Genomic DNA, 19941 nt, shown 5'->3' with positions numbered 1-19941 from the left:
AGACGAGGAGAGGAAAGGAGGGTGGGGATGGGGGAGAGAAAGGGATCGGGTGGGGGGGAGGCGGGGTTGAAGCAGAGGGGGACGGGGCCAGAGACGAAGGGAGAAAAAGGGAGCGAGAGTTAAAGAAAGAAAACGGGGGGAAAAATACCAAATTTGTCTTTATACATTGACTTATCACATCTTCAGGACATCCCAAAGAGCTTTACAACCTGTGGTTTAATTTTACAAGTTGCATTCACTGTAGTTCTATGGGTCAAAGTGGCAGCCAATTTTATATACAGCAAGGTCCCACAAACAGCAACTGAATGACCAGTTAATCTGTTGTCAGTGGTGTTGGTTGAAGGAGGAATGTTGGCTCAGACAGCATTGGGCCTCAATTTGACATTTCTTCAAAATACAGTATCTCTGACAATGCCAACACTCCCTTAGTCCTGGTTTGAAGGTGTCAGCCATGATTATGTGCTCATTCATGTCCACAGTCGGACTTCAACCTGCTACCTCTAACCCAATTATATGATAGACCACACAGAGGTCATGTTGGCTTTATACTCTTCCGACACCCTCTGCCACTTTAACAGTTTACAGTTCCCAACCGCCTCCTTTTCACCATGGACGTGCAATCCCTCTACATCTCCATCTCCACCAGGATGGCCTGAGGGCACTCCACTTCTTCCTTGAACAGAGACCCAACCAGTCCCCATCCACCACCACCCTTCTCCGCCTGGTTGAAAATTGTTCTCACAATTGAACGACTTCTCCTTTGACTCCACTCACTTCCTCCAAATTAAAGGTGTTGCTATGGGAACCGCATGGGTCCTAGCTATGCCTGCCTTTTCGTGGGATATGTGGAACATTCTTTGTTCCAGTCCTACTCAGGTCCCCTCCCTCACCTCTTTTCCCCGGTACATTGATGACTGTATCGGTGCAGTTTCCTGTTCTTGCCCTGAACTAGAAAATTTCATTCACTTTGCTTCCAATTTCCACCCTTCCCTCACCTTCACATGGTCCATCTCCGACTCTTCCCTTCCCTTCCTCAACTTCTCCGTCTCCATCTCTGAGGATAGGTTATTGACAAACATTCACTACAAGCCCACCGACTCCCACAGCTACCTGGACTACACTTCCTCCCACCCAGCTTCCTGTAAGGACTCTATTCCATTCTCCCAGTTTCTCTGTCTCCGCCGCATCTGCTCCGATGATACCACCTTCCATACCAGTGCTTCCGACATGTCTTCCTTTTTCCTCAACCGAGGATTCCCCTCTACAGTGGTTGACACAGCCCTTAACCATGTCCGTTCTATCTCCCACACTTCTGACCTCACCCCTGCCCCTCCCTCCCGGAACCACGATAGAGTTCCCCTTGTCCTCACCTTTCACCCCACCAGCCTCCACATTCAATGGATCATCCTCCGCCACTTCCAGCGTGATCCCACCACCAAACACATCTTCCCCTCACCTCCCCTTTCAGCATTCCGAAGGGACCACTCCCTCCGCGACACCCTGGTCTTCTCCTCTATCACCCCCAACACCCCTTCCCCGACACCTTCCCGTGCAAGCGCAGGAGATGCAACACATGCCCTTTTACCTCCCCCTTTCCCACTGTCCAGGGCCACAAACACCCCTTCCAGGTGAAACAGCGATTTACTTGTACTTCTTGCAATTTAGTATACTGTATTCAATGGTCATGATGCGGTCTCCTCTACATTGGGGTGACCACTTTGCGGAACACCTCCATTCAGTCCTAAGGGGGACCCCGAGCTCCCGGTGGCCTGTCACTTTAATTCTCCGCTCCACTCCCACTCAGTCCTCACCGTCCTCGGCCTCTTGCATTGTTCCAATGAAGCTCAGCGTAAGCTCGAGGAACAGCACCTCATCTTTCGATTAGGCACTTTACAGCCTTCTGGACTTAACATTGAGTTCAACAATTTCAGATCATAACCTCGGCCCCTATCATATATATTTTTTTCCCCCCACACTTTTTGTTTGTCTTTTCTTCTCTCCCCCATGGCAGCTGTCTTTCATTCTGCCAGCACAATTGACACTTCATCTAGAGCCATGTTTTGTTTCTTAACTTGTCCCAATACCATCTCCTTTTACTTTGAATCTCTTAACCTCTCCTGCCTTCTATCCTATCACAGACCTTCCCTTTTGTTCTTTCATCCCCTCCCCCCTTTCCCAGCTCCTACCCTTGCTTAAAAATCTGTTCCATTTCCTGCTTTTTTCCAGTTCTGACGAAAAGTCATCAACCTGAAACGTTAACTCTGTTTCTCTCTTCACAGAAGCTGCTGGACCTGCTGAGTAGCTGCAGCATTTTCTGTTTTTATTTCAGATTTCCAGCATCTGCAGTATTTTCTTTTTGACTTTATATGAAGTTGATTTGAGCTGAATGCATCTTCCCATGAATTTGTTTGCCTATCTTGTTTCATTTCTGTACCAGTGTGAAATTACCAGTCCAACGCACATGCCAAGTTTCTCGGACAATAAAAAAAGACAGACTTACTAGTTTATACCAGTCTAATAACAAAGTAGGAATTAGGCCAATAATTCTGTACTACGCAACTGATCACTTGATATAATACACTTACAGAATTACAAGGTTTCTTGTTTGTAAAGTACACGGGTACATTGGGCCTTCCATATAAAAATTAAGAAACCTCAAGCTGAAGTTCGAAGATAATAGCATCCATATTACGTAGCATGAAAACAAGTTGTTAAATATCCTGTCCCATTCATAACATCTCCACAGGCCCTTGGGTTCTTTTCTAAGCAGAATACTCCGTAAGGGTGAAGGTGCTGTAACTACTTGTTACAATTTGTTGCTCTGTAATTTTTTTTCTATATTCATTCAGGGGAGGCGGGCGTCATTGGCAAGGCCAGCATTTATTGCCCAATGTTGCACGTCAGTGGCAGATGCACAAAACATTGGGCATGAGATCCAGTTGGAATCAAAATCAGCAGCGTTTTTTTTAAATTCGTTCCTGGGATGTTGGAGTCACTGGCAAAGCCAGCATTTATTGCCCATCCTTAATTGTCCTCGAGGTGAACCGCCTTCTTGAACTGCTGCAGTCCGTGAGGTGAAGGTACTCCCACACTGCTGTTAGGTAGGGAGTTCTAGGATTTTGACCCAGCGATGATGAAGGAATGGTGATATAATTCCAAGTCAGGATGGTGGGTAACTTGGAGGTGATGGTCATAGTCATAGAGTTTTACAGCACAGAAAGAGGCCCTTCGGCCCATCGTGTCTGCGCCGCCCATCCATCCCTGTCCAGTCTAATCCCATTTTCCAGCATTTGGTCCATAGCCTTGTATGCAATGGCATTTCAAGTGCTCATCCAAATGCTTCTTGAATGTTGTGAGGGTTCCTGCCTCTACCACCCTTTCAGGCATTGAGTTCCACATTCCAACCACCCTCTGGGTGAAGAAGTTCCTCCTCAAATCCCCTCTAAATCTCCTGCCCCTTACCCTGAATCTATGCCCCCTTGTTATTGACCCCCCCTACTAAGGGGAAAAGTTCCTCTTTATCTACCCTATCTATGCCCCTCATCATTTTGTACACCTCAATCAGGTCCCCCCTCAGCCTTCTTTGCTCCAAGGAAAACAACCCCAGCCTGTCCAGCCTCTCTTCATAGCTGAGGCGCTCCATCCCAGGTAACATCCTGGTGAATCTTCTCTGCACCCTCTCCAAAGCAATCACATCCTTCCTATAGTAAGGCGACCAGAACTGCACACAGTACTCCAGCTGTGGCCTCACCAGCGTTTTGTACAGCTCCATCATAACCTCCCTGCTCTTATATTCTATGCCTCGGCTAATGAAGGCAAGTATCCCATATGCCTTTTTAACCACCTTATCTACCTGTTCTGCTGCCTTCAGGGATCTATGTACATGTACACCAAGGTCCCTCTGACCCTCTGTACTTCCTAGGGTCCTACCACTCATTGTGTATTCCCTTGCCTTATTTGTCCGTCCAAAATGCATCACCTCGCACTTTTCAGGGTTAAATTCCATTTGCCACTTTTCCGCCCATCTGACCAACCCATTTATATCGTCCTGTAGCCTGAGGCTTTCCTCCTCGCAATTTACCACCCCACCAATTTTCGTGTCATCTGCGAACTTACTGATCATACCTTTTACATTCTCATCCAAATCATTTATGTAGATCACAAACAACAAGGGACCCAGCACCGATCCCTGAGGTACCCCACTGGACACAGGCTTCCAGTCACAAAAGCAACCTTCGACCATCACCCTCTGCCTCCTGCCACTCAGCCAGTTTAGGATCCAACGCGCCAAGGCACCCTGGATCCCATGGGCTCTTACCTTCTTGACCAGTCTCCTATACGGGACTTTGTCAAAAGCTTTACTGAAGTCCATGTAAACCACATCCACAGCATTTCCCTCATCCACCCCCCTAGTCACCCCCTCGAAAAATTCAATCAGATTTGTCAGACATGATTTACCCTTGACAAAGCCATGCTGACTATCCCCGATTAATCCTTGCCTCTCCAAGTGGAGACTAATTTTGTCCCTCAGAATTTTTTCCAATAATTTCCCTACCACAGATGTTAGGCTCACTGGCCTGTAATTCCCTGGTTTATCCCTGCTACCCTTCTTGAATAATGGTACTACGTTAGCTGTTCTCCAGTCCTCTGGTACATCCCCTGTGGCCAGAGAGGTTCTGAAAATTTGTGTCAGAGCCCCTGCAATCTCCTCCTTTGCCTCCCACAGCAGCCTGGGATACATCTCGTCCGGGCCTGGGGATTTATCCACTTTTTGGCCTGCTAAAACCGCTAGCACCTCCTCCCTCTCGATGCTAATATGTTCAAGTATGTCACAGTCCCCTTGCCCGATTTCTATGTCTGCATCGTCTTTCTCCATAGTGAACACAGATGCAAAAAATTCATTTAAAACCCCGCCTACCTCATCTGGCTCTACACACAGATTGCCACTTTGGTCCCTAATGGGCCCTACCCTTTCCCTGGTTATCCTCTTGCCCTTAATATACTTATAAAACATCTTAGGATTTTCCTTTATTTTGCTCGCCAGTGTTATTTCATGGCCCCTCCTCGCCCTCCTAATTTCTTTTTTAAGTACGCCCCTGCACTTTTTATACTCCTCTAGGGCTTCTTCCGTCTTTAGTCTTTTGTAACTGCCAAAAGCCCCCCTTTTATTCCTAATGCATTTTTGTATATCCCTTGTCATCCAAGGTTCTCTTTGCTTGTTGGTCCCACCCTTGACCTTTACAGGAACATGTTGGCGTTGTACTCTATTTCCCTTCTGAAAGTCTCCCACTGTTTTGATGTGGATTTTCCTATAAGTAGCTGCTCCCAGTCCACTTTGGCCAGATCCTGCCTTATCAGATTAAAATCGGCCTTCCCCAATTTAGAACCCTTATTTCCGGGCCGTCTTTGTCCTTTTCCATGACCACCTTAAATCTCACCGAATTATGGTCACTGTCGCCAAAATGCTCTCCTACTGACACTTCCACCACTTGCCCGGCTACATTCCCTAGAATTAGGTCCAGTACCACCCCCTCTCTTGTAGGACTTTCTACATGTTGGCTCAAAAAGCTCTCCTGGATGCACTTTAAGAATTCTGCACCCTCTAAGCCTTTCACACTCTGACTATCCCAATTTATATTGGGGAAGTTGAAATCCCCCACTATTATTACCCTATTATTTTCGCACTTTTCTGAGATTTGCCTACATATCTGTTCCTCTATCTCCCCCTGACTGTTTGGGGGCCTATAGTACACTCCCAGCAAAGTGCTTGCCCCCTTTTTGTTTTTAAGTTCTACCCATATGGCCTCATTAGAGGAACCCGCTAATATATCATCCCTCCTTACAGCAGTAATTGACTCCTTAATTAATATTGCAACACCCCCTCCCCTTTTACACCCCCCTCTGTCTCGCCTGCAGATTCTATACCCCGGAATATTGAGCTGCCAGTCCTGACCCTCCCTCAACCATGACTCCGTGATAGCAACAATATCGTACTCCCATGTGTTCAACAACAACTTCAGTTCATCCACCTTATTTGCAAGACTCCTTGCATTAAAATAAATGCCTTCCAGCCCTGCCATATTCTCTTTTGCCTTCACATATTTGCTCTGCCTTCCCAGCTGACTTGTTTTTCCCTCTGTATTTGGCTGTAAATCACCCCCTACTATAGCTCCACTCTGTAGCCCATCCCCCTGCCAAGTTAGTTTAAACCCCCCCCAAGCAGTGCTAGCAAACCTCCCCGCAAGGATATTGGTTCCCCTCTGGTTCAGGTGTAAACCGTCCGACTTGTACAAGTCCCACCTTTTCCAGAAGCAGACCCAGTGATCCAGGAAACTAAAGCCCTCCCTCCTGCACCATCCCTTTAGTCACGCATTCATCTGTTCTATCTTCCTATTCCTATACTCACTAGCACGTGGCACCGGGAGTAATCCAGAGATTACAACCCTTGAGGTCCTGCTCCTTAATCCTTCACCTAGCTCCCTAAATTCTTGCTGCAGGACCTCATCCCTCTTTTTACCTATGTCGTTGGTACCAATGTGGACCACGACCACTGGCTGTTCACCCTCCCCCTCCAGAATGCCCTGCAGCCGCTCAGTGACATCCTTGACCCTGGCACCAGGGAGGCAACAAACCATCCTGGATTCACGTCTACGGCCACAGAAACGTCTATCTGTTCCCCTTACTATAGAATCCCCTACCACTATTGCTCTCCCACTCTTTTCCCCCCCTTCCTGGGCAGCAGGAGCACCCCCAGTGCCAGGAAGTTGGCTGCTGCTGCCTTCCCCTGGTGAGTCATCCCCCTCAACAGTATCCAAAGCGGTATACTTGTTTGAAAGGGGGATGTCCGCAGGGGTTCCCTGCACTACCTGCCTGCCTTTGTTGCTCCGCCTGATGGTCACCCCCTGTGCTGCCCTACCCTGAGGCGTGAACAACTCGCTAAACGTGCTATCCACGAGCCTCTCAGCATCGCGCATGCTCCAAAATTCATCCACCCGCAGCTCGAGCGCCACAATGCGGTCTACAAGTAGCTGCAGCTGGATGCATTTCCTGCACACATGGTCGTCAGGGACACTGGCAGCATCCCTGACTTCCCACATGGAGCAAGAGGAGCAGAACACGGGTCTGAGCTCTCCTGCCATGACTTACTCCTTTAATTAATTTAAAAATTTATTCAATACCCCAGTTACAGGTATACTCTAGGGCGCTTTATTTACCAACTGTCCCCACTACACCACAGAAATTTAACACCACAGAATTCAAGCTTGTATTGAAAAGAGAGAAATACTCACCAACCAATCACTTACCTGCTCCCTGGTGACGTCACACTTGGATTACTTTTTACACCTCTCCTGGAACCTGGATTGGTGCCTCTGACTGCTCCCTCTCAAGCCTTTAAGCTCTCCCGCCTCGGGCTGCTCCCGCGCAGGTCCGCTGCTTCTCCGGTCTCGGGGCTGTGGGCCTCGGTGCCTCTGACTGCTCCCTTTTAAGCCTTCAAGCTCTCCCGCCTCGGGCTGCTCCCGCGCAGGTCCGCTGCTTCTCCGGTCTCGGGGCTGTGGGCCTCGGTGCCTCTGACTGCTCCCTTTTAAGCCTTCAAGCTCTCCCACCTCGGGCTGCTCCCGCGCAGGTCCGCTGTTCCCATGCACCTGCTGCCCTCGTCCTTCTAGGTGGTAGAGGTTGCGGGTTTCGGAGGTGCAGTCGAAGCAGCCCTGGCGAGTTGCATCTTGTAGGTAGTACAAACTGTAGCCATGGTGTGCCGGTGGTGGAGGGAGTGAATGTTTAAGGTGGTGGATGGGGTGCCAATCAAGTGGGCTGCTTTGTCTTGGATGGTATTCAGCTTCTTGAATGTTGTTGGAGCTGCACTCATCCGGGCAAGTGGAGAGTATTCCATCACACTCCTGACTTGTGCCTTGTAGATGGTGGAAAGGTTTTGGGGAGTCAGGCGGTGAAACACTCACCGCAGAATAAACAGCCTCTGACCTGCTCTTGTAGCCAGTATTTATGTGGCTGGTTCAGTTAATTTTCCCCCAGGATGTTGATGGTGGGGGATTCGGCAATGGTAATCCTATTGAATGGCAAGGGGAGGGTGTTAGACTCTCTCTCTTGTTGGAAATTGTCATTGCATGGCACTTGTGTGACGCAAATGTTACTTGCCACTTATCAGCCCAAGCCTGATTGTTACCCAGGTCTTGTTGCATGCGTGCACGGACTGCTTCATTACCTGAGGCATTGCAAATGGAACTGAACACTGCAATCATCAATGAACATCCCCACTTCTGACTCTATGATGGATGGAGAGTCATCAATGAAGCAGCTGAAGATCGTTGGGCCTAGGACACTGCCCTGAGGAACTCCTGCAGCGATGTCCTGGGGCTGAGATAATTGACCAACAACCGCAACCATCTCCCTTTGTGCTAGGTATGACTTCAGCCAGTGGAGAGTTTTCCCCTTGATTACTAGGGATCCTTGATGTCACACTCAGTCAAATAATGCTTTGATGTCAAGGGCAGTCACTCTCACCTAACCTCTGAAATTCAGCTTTTTTGTCCATGCTTGGACCAAGGCTGTAATGAGCTGAGTGGTCCTGGTGGAACCCAATGTGAGCATCGGTGAGCAGGTTATTGGTGAGTAAGTGCCGTTTGATAGCATTGTTGACGACACCTTCCATCACTTTGCTGATGATTGAGAGTAGACTGATGGGGCGGTAATCGGCTGGATTGGATTTGTCCTGTTTATTGTGGACAGGACATACCTAGGCAATTTTCCACATTGTCAGGTCGTTGCCAGTGTTGTAGCTGTACTGGAACTTGGCTAAAAGCGCAGCTAGTTCTGGAGCACAAGTCTTCCGCATGACAGCAGAGATGTTGTCAGGGCCCTTAGCCTTTGCTGTATCCAATGCGCTCAGCCGCTTCTTGACATCACATGGAGTGAATCAAATTGGCTGAAGACTGGCTTCTGTGATGGTGGGGACCTCAAGAGGAGGCCGATATGGATCAGACACTTGGCACTTCTGGCTGAAGATGGTTGCAAATGCTTCAGGCTCATCTTTTGCACTCGTGTGCTGGGCTCCACCATCCCATCATTGAGAATGGGGATATCCATGGAGCCTCCTCCTCCCGTTAGTTGTTTAATTGTCTACCACCATTCACGACAATGTGGCAGAACTGCAGAGCTTTGATCTGATCCGTAGATTGTGGGATCACTTAGCTCCTCATTGAATTCGATTAAAAGAAACTTATAATGTTGCGAGAAATAGTAGCAAGCCTGCGGATTGGGAGAGCTTTAGAAACCAGCAAAGGTTGACAAAAAAATTGATAAAAGGGGAGACAATAGAATGAGAGGGTAAACTAGCAAGAAATATAAACACAGATTTTAAGAGCTTCTACTACAAGTATATAAAAAGGAAGAGAGTAGCAAAAGGAAGCATCAGTCCCTTAGAGGCTGAGACAGGTGAAATTATATTGGGGAATAAGGAAATGGCAGACTTTTAAAAAATATTTTGTATCTGTCTTCACAGTAGAAGACACAAAAAGCATACCAAAAATAGTGGGGAGCCAAGAGGCTAATAAGAGTGAGGAACTTAAAATAACACATCAATAGAGAAAAAGTACTTGAGGAACTAATAGGACTAAAAGCCGACAAATCCCCTGGACCTGATAGCTATTCACTTTGGTAGGAAGAATAGAAAAACAGAATATTTTTTAAATGGTGAGAAATTATTAAATGTTGGTATCCTTTGATTCCCTTGGAGTCCAAAAAGCAATCTATCTCAGCCTTGAATATACTCAATGATTCAGCATCCACAGCCCTTTGGAGGTAGAGAACTCCAAAGATTCACAACTGTCAGTGAATAAATTCCTCCTCCTCAAAGTCTTAAATGGCCAAACCCTTATCCTGAGACTATGCCCTCTAGTTCTAGACTCTCCAGCCAGGGGAAACAACCTCTCGGCATCTACCCTGTCAAACCCCCTCAGAATCTTGAAACTCCAGAGAGTATAGGCCCATTCTACTCGATCTAAATAAACCTAGGTCGATGCCGGGTGGTTTGTCCAGTTTTATTCTTGGTATACTTCTTTGTAGCAGTTTGGTACAACTGAGTGGTTTGTTGGGCCATTTCAATTCAATTCAATTCAATTTGTCATATATGCAGCAAATGTGTGTACTGCACAATGAAATGTTGATTTTTACAAGTCCTCCCAACATTGGAATAAATATGGCATAGCAGTGATAAAAATACTAATAGAAATACAGTAATAATAAATAAAACAACAGTAACAAATAATAATAATTATTCGTTCATGAGTCTTATGGCCTGGGGGTAGAAGCTGTTTCGAAACCTGCTGGTACGAGACCGTATGCTTCAATATCTCTTACCGGACGGGAGCAGGGCGAAGAGGTTGTGGCTGGGGTGGCTCGTGTCTTTGATGATTCTCAGGGCCTTCCCCCGGCACACCTCGGGGTAGATATCCTGGACAGCAGGTAGTTTAAATCCTATAGTATGTTGTGCAGCTTTCACCACCATCTGTAGAGCCTTGCGGTCTGTGGCGGTGCAGTTGCCATACCAGGTAGTGATGCAGCCGGACAGGATACTCTCGATGGCGCACCGGTAGAAGTTGGTGAGAATCTGGGGGGCCATTCCAAATTTCCTCAGTCTCCTGAGAAAGAACAGGCGTTGGCATACCTTCTTGGTTACGACGTCGATGTGATTGGACCACGTTAAGTCCTCCGTAATGAATACACCCAGGAATTTGAAGCTGCTAACCCTCTCCACCTCAGCCCCTTCGATGTAGATTGGGGTGTGTCCCTCCCCCTGCCACTTCCCCTAGTCCACGATCATCTCCTTTGTTTTGCTGATGTTGAGGGAGAGGTTATTGTACTTGCACCATTCTGCTAGGGCTCTTACCTCCTCCCTCTAGCCTATCTCGTCACCATCTGTGATCAGGCCTACAACGGTAGTGTCATCAGCAAACTTGATGATGGAGTTGGAGTTGTGCGTGGCCACGCAATCGTGAGTAAACAGGAAGTACAGAAGGGGGCAGTTAAAAGTCCACCACATTGCTGTGCGTCTGGAGTCACAGAGAGGCCAGACCAAGTAAGGACATTAGTGAAGCAGATGGGTTTTTAACGACAATCCGGTAGTTTCATGGTCACCATTACTGATACTAGCTTTTTTTAAATTCAAGATTTATTTAATTGACTGAATTTAAGTTCCCCACCTTGAGTGGTGGGATTTGAACTCATGTCTCTGGATCATTAGTCCAGTAACATAACCACTATGCTACCGTACCCAGCCAAATAGTTCAATTGATTTGACTGTACATCTGCATGCCAACAAAGACAGAAGGAAACTGCTCCAGACCCCAACTCTCCACTCTGTTGACCATCTTCAGACTCCCTCTCCTCTTGTTCCCCCTTCCTCCTTGGTCTGTTTATCAACACTTTCTACTTCTCCTTAGTCTTCTAACCCACTCACTGGTACTCTCTATTGAGGTTTATTGCTGCCATCCCAGGGTCAAGTCCCTCGTAGGTAGGCACAAAGATTCCCACTGCTCCATCCAAGCCATCATCTGGCACACCCACGACAGCTCTAGTCATTGGCGCTCTCAAAGTAGCAACCAATTTTGTCTCATTCGCCATCCACTCACACTACTCCTGTCCATCTTCCCCTCGGGAAACAAACCTCTCTGATCTCCTCCCTGTTCCCCTCTCTGGATTCTCCTACTACCCATCCATTTCAAATTGTTGTTTAAAAAGACCGATCCCTTGCAAATAAGACGACTTTTCCTCTGGGCCTCCACTCACCATGAAATCACCTTCTCAGCAGCTCTACTGCTTCTGTCTTCGATGCCCTTATTCCCACCAAGTCCCTCAAAGTTTGAGTTACATTTTAAAGTCTTTTATAACCTTCTTAGCATAGATTATTTCGACTAACTCTGCATATCTTCGAAAGAATTTATCCTGGCCTCAAGATCTAGCTAAGATTTCAGTAACATGCTCAAGATTCCAACCATGGCCCACTTGCTGATTTAATTTTAAGTATGGGGTCAACTTCCATATTTATGTTGACACTCTGATCTACTGCTCCAAGATCATCCTTGATTTTATGTCCATCAAAGCGTTCCCTGCCAATCCAACATCAAGTTGTATATGAGCCAGAAGTTCTACCAATTTAACAATAAGACCAAAGGCACACTGTTCAATTCCAGTCAAAAACTCTGTATCCCATTTCAACCCACTCCCAGGTTGCTCCCTCAGCTGATGAAAACTGGAAATGTGTTGGGTGTCCTATTGACAGCAAGCAGAGTTTCAAACCTCATATCCTATCGATCACTTAGACTTCCCATTTCCACCTCTGCAACAGTATCCACTTCCACCCCGATTCAAAGAAAATAAGCAAAATAACTTACATTTATATAGTGCCTTTCACAACCTCAGTATGTCTTAAAGTGCTTCACTTTTGAAGTGCAGTCACTGTTGCAATGGAGGGAAATGTGGCAGCCAATTTGCATACAGTAAGGTCCTACAAACAGCAATGAGATTAATGACCAGATATCCTGTTTTAGAGATATTGGTTAAGGGATAAAAATTGACCAGGGCATTGGGAGAACATCCTGTTTTTCTATTAGTGCCATGGATCTTTTCCACTGGAGGGGGCAGATGGGGCTTCGGTTTAGCATCTCATCCGAAAGACGGCATCTCCAATAGAGCAGCACTGCCTCAGTATTCACTGAAGTATCAGCCTAAATTATGTGCTCAAAACTCTGTGGGGCTTGAGCCCATGGTCTACTGATCAGAGGAGAGCGTGATACCACTGAGTTAAGGCCGACACGCTCACCCACACTTCTGTCACCTCCAGGCTTGACATCTCCAATGCATTCTCTCCTGCACTAAGTCCCATTCTCACCAACCTCTATTGGCTCCAAGGTCCCCAATACATTGAATTGAAAATCCTGATCCTCATCCCTCTATGGTCTTGCACTATCCCACTTCTGCCATCTTCTCTAGTCCCACGTGCCAGTGCACATTGTCTATTCTTCTGACTGACCTTTATTGCGTCTCTCCTCCTGCTCTATTCTGCCCCAAGGTCTGGGCCCTACATTCTACCTCTCGCTCTAATCCATCCACCTTATTTCTAACTTGGAAAAACCCTCAAAACCGACCTCTTTGACCATGTTGTTGGTCACAACCTCTAATTCTTCTCTTACTATTGTTGGCTGTCCATTTTACTTCTGTACAGTGCCTTGGAACATTTATTATATTAAAGGTGCTATGTAATTGCAAGCTGCTGTTGATAGGTATCACTGTACTGCTGCTGTACTCCCTACAATGCTCCTTTCTTCTGATCCAGCATTGAGGATGTGAAGTTTACTAACCAGGAAGAGACCAAAAAGTGACTGCATAAATCCTCTGGAAAAAAATTGAGTATAGCTGCTTTAGTAATATGGTAGAAAAGAATGCGGGTTTCACAAGGTTCAGAAATATGACAAGTTTCTTCAGTTCTCAACTCACGAATTTTGTTCTGCAAATTTGATGTCAGTGCTACTCCAAAAGTTGTGTTACGCAAGCACCAACGAGTAGCTTTTCCAAGTCCTTGCCCAGCACCATCATGCATTGGAAAATCTAGGCTCCACTGTACCGTTGCATTATAGCCCAATCTTTAAAACAATAATGCACTGCCTTTGCTTGATGCCAGCTACAGTAAAACTGACACAGCTCTAAAACAGCCCTGAACATAGTTACACAAAGTGCGGTGTGGTACAAGTATGTCATAACAAACTGCAGGTACATCTAACAAATTGCATAGTGAAAGATTATGGCAAAAATTACACCTCACCTCAAAGATTTCTGGCTATTGTGGACATATATAGGTACTCTGCTAAATCAGATTGTTAAATTGTTTTAAAATTGTTTCAATTATTGTCAGTGACGCTGAAGCACTTTTCTCTCCCAACCTCCAGTTCATCGAGGTACTCTTCTCCATCTCTTACTCACTCTTCTCCATCTCTTACTCTCCCAATTCACACAGGCACTCCACTAACCCACTTCTCCCTGCCCCGCTCGTTCAAGCAAGCATGGTTCATGACCAATGCTGTGAAGCTATAGCTAAAGCAAACAGGATTCTAGGTTTTATTCACAAGTCAATTCACTGCAAAACAAACATACCACTTTGTCCTTGTACTAGACCATAGTTAAAATAGTGTCCACTTTTGATCCCTTCACATGGTGGGGGATATTGAGGCTTTCAAAAGGGTGCAGAGGAGGGCCACAAGATTGATTTCCAGTTTAAAATACCTGAGCTACCCATATAGGCTTAAAGAGCTGGATCTGTATATTTGAGAAGCCTCGATTTGATCGAGGTTTATAAAATAACGAAAGGACTAGCTTGTTTATGTGGACCAATTACTTCAACTGGATAGGTTAGAGGGACCAGCAGCCACGCTTACAAGTTATGTAAGGGCAGAACTAGGTTGAATGTTAGGCAGTTGTTCTTTTCCATGAACATAGTGGACCTGTGGGACAGGTGGTCAGCTCGTGTGGTGAACGCTGATGCGTTATATATCTCCGAGAGAGAGATGGACTTGTTTCCGGCTGGGGCGGAGATCATGTCGTAATATACATCAGGCTCAATGTGGTCTCCTGGACTAGTTTCGATCGCCTAAAGGGGTCGAAAATGAATTTTCCAGTTTTTGATCTGGGTTTTTAATTTTTTTTTGCCTCTCCCAGGAGATTACATGACTCCGGGTGGGTAGGGAGCGTCTGTATGGGACAGGGTCAATAGACCTGTTGGTCTTTTGCTGCCCATTATTTTCGTATGTTTGTATGAGGGGTAGCAGGAAAGTGGGGAACAGAGAAGGCAGAGGGAAAGGTGGGGCAGAGGGAGAGAGCAAGGCAGAGACACTTTTATACACTAGATTTGTACTGCGTAGCTTCAAATGTAATGCTGATGCTAGGAGAACTATCGAGTGCTGCCATGCATGTGTGGATCACTGTATTCTACATTACTTTTGGATGACCTTGGGCAATACAGGAATTGAACCCGGTGCTAATTTTTGTCAGTATGTATGGGTGGCTGCTGAAATGTAATAATTATCCCTCTTCTTGTTAGTATTAAATGCACCTGGAGTACACAAAGCTGTCAAATTGCGGAAAGAAAGTGAAGCTTTGCTGTTCCCCATCCAGTGACATGAGCAGTCTGTGTGACTGCACTACCCCATCACACCCCCAATGCCAATCATACTCAGTTACACACCACACACAAACTGAGCAGAGTAGTCATGCAACTGCATAAGGCTTAATCCAGTATAAGAGGATGTCTATATGAATATGAGCAAGAAATAGCTGAATATATAGATGATGAACTGGAGCAACACGTCACAAAATGACGGGGTCACAATTTCAACTGGGCCTTCAGGAAAACACTTCTTTAGAGGAAGAGAAAGTAAAAATTGGGAGAATCAGTTTGTTCAACTCCTAGTTAGCTTGTTTTAAGAGAAGCAACAAAGTCTTTGAAGCAGGTTATGTGGGTTCTTCTCAATAACGAAATGATTCATGGGCAGAAAATAACAACTTACATTTATATAGCGCATTTAATGCAGTAAAACATCCCAAGGCGCTTAACAAGATTGATATCAATAAAAACACTGACTTTGTGACACTGAAGTGTTGAGAGACTGGTCCTGGCTCACATCAAAGCCAGTGTTCCCACCTCTCTTGACCAACACCAGTTTGCCTATCGTGCAAACAGATCAACGGAGGATGCAATCACAACTGCTCTACACTGAATCACTTAGATGGTAAAGAGACCTACATCAGAATGCTGTTCATAGACTACAGCTCAGCATTCAACACTATCGTCCCCAACAAGCTGACCACCAAACTCCACACTCTTGCCCTGAACACTTCCCTCTGCAACTGGACCCTGGACTTCCTAACAAACAGACCCCAGTCTGTCAAATTAGGTAACCACACCTCCCCCCCCTGACCCTGAACACGGGGGCCCCACAAGGATGTGTGCTGAGCCCCCTCCTCTACTCCCTCTTCACCCACGACTGTGTGGCTGTTCATGGTTCCAACACCATCATCAAGTTTGCGGATGATACCACGGTAGTAGGCCAGATCACCAACAACGATGAGTCAGCCTACAGGGAGGAGGTCCAGCATCTCGTGAAGTGGTGCGCCGATAACAACCTGGCCCTTAACATCAAGAAAACCAAAGAAATCATTGTGGACTTCAGGAAGTCTAAAGGCGGAAGTCACACCCCCATCCACATCAATGGGGCTGTGGTGGAAAGGGTGGACAGCTTCAAGTTCCTCGGAGTCCACATCACAGAAGACCTCTCCTGGTCCCTCAATACCTCCTCTCTGGTGAAGAAGGCCCAGCAGCGCCTATATTTCCTAAGGAGGCTGAAGGGATGTAACCTGTCACCCCTGATCCTCTCTAACTTTTACCGCTGCACAATAGAGAGCATCCTGACGAACTGTATCACAGTGTGGTATGGCAGCTGTAGCTACTATGACCGGAAAGCCCTGCAGCGGGTAGTCAAAACTGCCCAACGCATTACTGGCACCCGGCTACCGACCATAGAGCACATATACCAGAAACGCTGTTTACGGAGGTCACGGTCCATCATCAAAGACCCTACCCACCCCAGCCACAGTCTGTTCGCCCTCCTGCCATCTGGGAGACGCTACAGATGCATTCGCACCCGAACGACCAGATTTAGGAACAGCTTCTTTCCCAGAGCTGTCATCCTACTGAACTCCACAAATAAACTCTAAAGCCTGCACATCTGCCAATGCACTTTATTGTTATGTTTATGTTAATGTATTACAAGACAAATGTATGTTGAATGTTTAAATGTCTTAATCTAAATGTACACTCTCGGGAGCCGCAAGCCTACATTTCGTTGTACTGCACTTGTGCACTAACAATGACAATAAAGTTGATTATCATCTCAGGACAGTTGACCAAAAGTTTGATGAAAGAGGTAGGTTTTAAGGAGCATCTTAAAAGAGAGAGAGAGAGAGAGAGAGCGAGAGAGAGAGAGAGAGAGAGAGAGAGAGGGGTTCAGGGAGGGAATTCCAGAGCTTAGGGCCTAGGCAGCTGAAAGCACGGTCACCAATGGGGATGCGCAAGTGGCCAGAATTGGAAAAGTGCAGAGATCTTGAAGACATGTAGGGCTGGGGGAGGCTACAGAGATAGGGTGGGGAAAGACTATGGAGAGATTTGAAAACAAGGACGAGGATTTTAAAGTTGACGCATTGTCGCACCGGGAGCCAGTGAAAGTCAGCAAGCACAGAGGTGAAAATGTACAAAATGGGAATATGTCAAAGTTTACAGAAATGTATTGTGCAACTTACTCACCCATATACCAACAGGTTCTTTTCCACTCTAAAACACTCAGTCCTTGGATAACCATGGGACCTGTCCTGTGGTCTACGGGGTTTTCCAGTCTTTTCTTCAGACTCGCTTTCCAAATCTGAAAATTCCATTAGTTCATCTTCCTTGATAGCATTGTAGTGTCTTGTCTGCTTTCTTACTCTTGGCGTATCAATCACCAAGTTGTTCTACAACAGAGGTAGTACACATGAGCAAAAATGCATTTAGCTGCTTTTAACATAATACACATGTCACAACATATTGCTTACCCTTCCATTTATTGCATCAATATCCAATTCAGCTTTCTTTGCCCACTTTTGCCAAAAGTTGGGATCATCAAGGGAAATATCTGTTCTATTCCCAGAAGCTACAAAGCTGGCCTGAAGAAATTTATACAAAAAAAGTTCTCTGATTGGTTAGGATAATTCTGTACAATTTTTTTCATATCAATGTCATCAGATATCTGAATACTTAGGACTGGCTCATTACAATGGTGTACATATGACATAAAATATATGCGCTTGTACTTGGCTAAATATATTCACCTTTGCAAAAGTAGAGCCTTTTCCTTCAGACTCTATAGTAATTGTGTGAGTGCGTCTCAAGAGAATCTGGTCAATATCTTCCTCACAGAATTTTGACCCTTCATCCTCTTCATCCATCAGTGCACCATATGCTCCTTTCCTAAGAAGATCCTCAATCTCCTTTTTAGACAGCTGCTGAACCTGAATATTTTGCACAATTTTAAATATAGATCCCAATATTAACTATACATCGTTTATAAACTAAATAGCCAGAGAAATTTGCTTAATTTGAGTTGACTGCAGTATTGTACAAATATACATACCCCATTGGCACTATTTTCTCTTCCACTCATGGACTGCAGAACAGCTTTGTCCAATCCAAGCTTCAGACTTGCCTTATCAAACATTTCTCTTTCATAAGAGTTCCTGGTTATTAATCTATACACCTTCACTGCTTTACTTTGCCCAATTCTGTGACATCGAGCCTGAGCCTATTGGGGTATAACACTCTTAAGTAGGCAGCATCATCTTGTGTCAGATTACTCTACCTTGTGTAAATATAATTCAAAACAAAGTCAAAATAGAAAATGACAGACAATTCTCACCTGGAGGTCATTTTGTGGGTTCCAATCAGAATCAAAGATGATGCAGGTGTCTGCAGCAGTGAGGTTAATCCCCAAACCTCCAGCACGAGTGCACAGCAGGAAAACAAAACGATCAGAGTCAGGTTTAGAGAAACGATCTATAGCTGCCTGTCGAAGATTTCCCCTCACACGGCCATCAATACGCTCATACAGATGTCTGGAAAACAATTTTTGTAATTAAAAATAAAACCTAAAGCATAGATGTTATTTTTAGCCAGTAAATTTGTCAAAACTCAAATGTCTCCACTTGCCAGAGTTGTGTAAATATTGACCTCAATCAGAAGACCCCAGCTTCTTCATTAGTACATAACATTTATCTCATGATCAGATCACTAAATAAATTAGGATAAGGTGTTTTGGCATATCCAAGCTCAGTCACCCAGAAAGACTTTATAGTGTCCTGACTACAGTATTTAATTGTTCCTTAAAAAATTCCAGGGTTTTCACCTCCACCACTTCACCTGCAAGTCCATTCCAAGTGTTGATTTTTCTGCAATAACTTCTTGATCACCATCCTAAATTTGGCATTTACTAGTTTGAAACTGTGTTCCTCATCCCATTTTCATGGCTTAGTTTGAAGTAAATTTCTGAATCTGCCCTTTTCCATACTGTTTACCAAGGTCATCTTTGTTTTGAGGCTGAAAATCCCAAGTTCTCTACAATCTTTCCTCATACCTCATTCCTTTGATAGTCGTGATCGGCCTTGTGGCTCTCCTCCGAGCTACCTCGAGGGCTCGAAAAAGTCTCCCTTGTGTCTCGGTGACCAGAACTGGATTATCACACTCAAGGTGTGCCAGAGCAGTATTCAGTTTGAGCATGTTGACGTCTCCTCTGACTTGTACTCTTAATTTGGCTAAAGTTAAGCATTCTATTTGCTTTGTTGATTGCTGTATCACAGTGGACATACTAAGCATCAAGTCTACCACTACCCAAAGATCTCTTTCAACTTCATTAGGAATTTTGACACCCGTTCAAGGAGTACTTAGGCAGCTCATTTTCTTCCTCTATGTGCAGCACTTTATACTTTATTAAATTTCTTGTGCCAGTTAAATATTTCATTCCAACTCATTTTGTGCTGTCCAAGCAGCCTCCTCAGAATCAACTGATAGCTTCAAATTTGACCAATTTGCATTGAGTTTCTGAATTCAAGTTAACTCAGAGGAGGAATACAAGATTGATTTCCAGTTTAAAACACCTTATCTACCCAGATAGGCTTAAAGAGCTGGGTCTGTATACTTTAGAGAAGCATAGACTCGTCCTATTTGATCAAGGTTGATAAAATAACAAAAAGACTACATTGTGTTTATGTGGGCAACATATTTCAACTGGATAGGTTAGGGATGACCAAAGGTCACGCTTACAAGTTATGCAAGAGCAGAACTAGGTTGGATGTTAA

At 45.4% G+C, this 19941-nt stretch overlaps 1 protein-coding gene across 6 annotated transcripts in view; it reads right to left on the bottom strand.

Moving 5' to 3' along the window:
* chd7 (chromodomain helicase DNA binding protein 7) overlaps positions 1-19941 on the bottom strand; it is a 328856-nt gene that overhangs the window by 125163 nt on the left and 183752 nt on the right. For all 6 annotated transcript variants that reach the window (XM_085993014.1, XM_085993016.1, XM_085993015.1 and 3 more), the window contains 5 exons: positions 18507-18702; positions 18225-18392; positions 17923-18102; positions 17647-17757; positions 17363-17565 (listed from right to left, as the gene is read on the bottom strand). In XM_085993014.1, coding sequence (XP_085849140.1) covers positions 17363-17565; positions 17647-17757; positions 17923-18102; positions 18225-18392; positions 18507-18702 — 858 coding nt within the window. The remainder of the gene's footprint in view (positions 1-17362; positions 17566-17646; positions 17758-17922; positions 18103-18224; positions 18393-18506; positions 18703-19941) is intronic.

The sequence above is a fragment of the Somniosus microcephalus genome, chromosome 7, assembly GCF_052327205.1.
Source record: "Somniosus microcephalus isolate GS21.2 chromosome 7, FLI_Smic_1.0, whole genome shotgun sequence".
Taxonomy (NCBI): Eukaryota; Metazoa; Chordata; class Chondrichthyes; order Squaliformes; family Somniosidae; genus Somniosus; species Somniosus microcephalus.
This window is presented reverse-complemented; position numbering and strand designations above follow the sequence as displayed.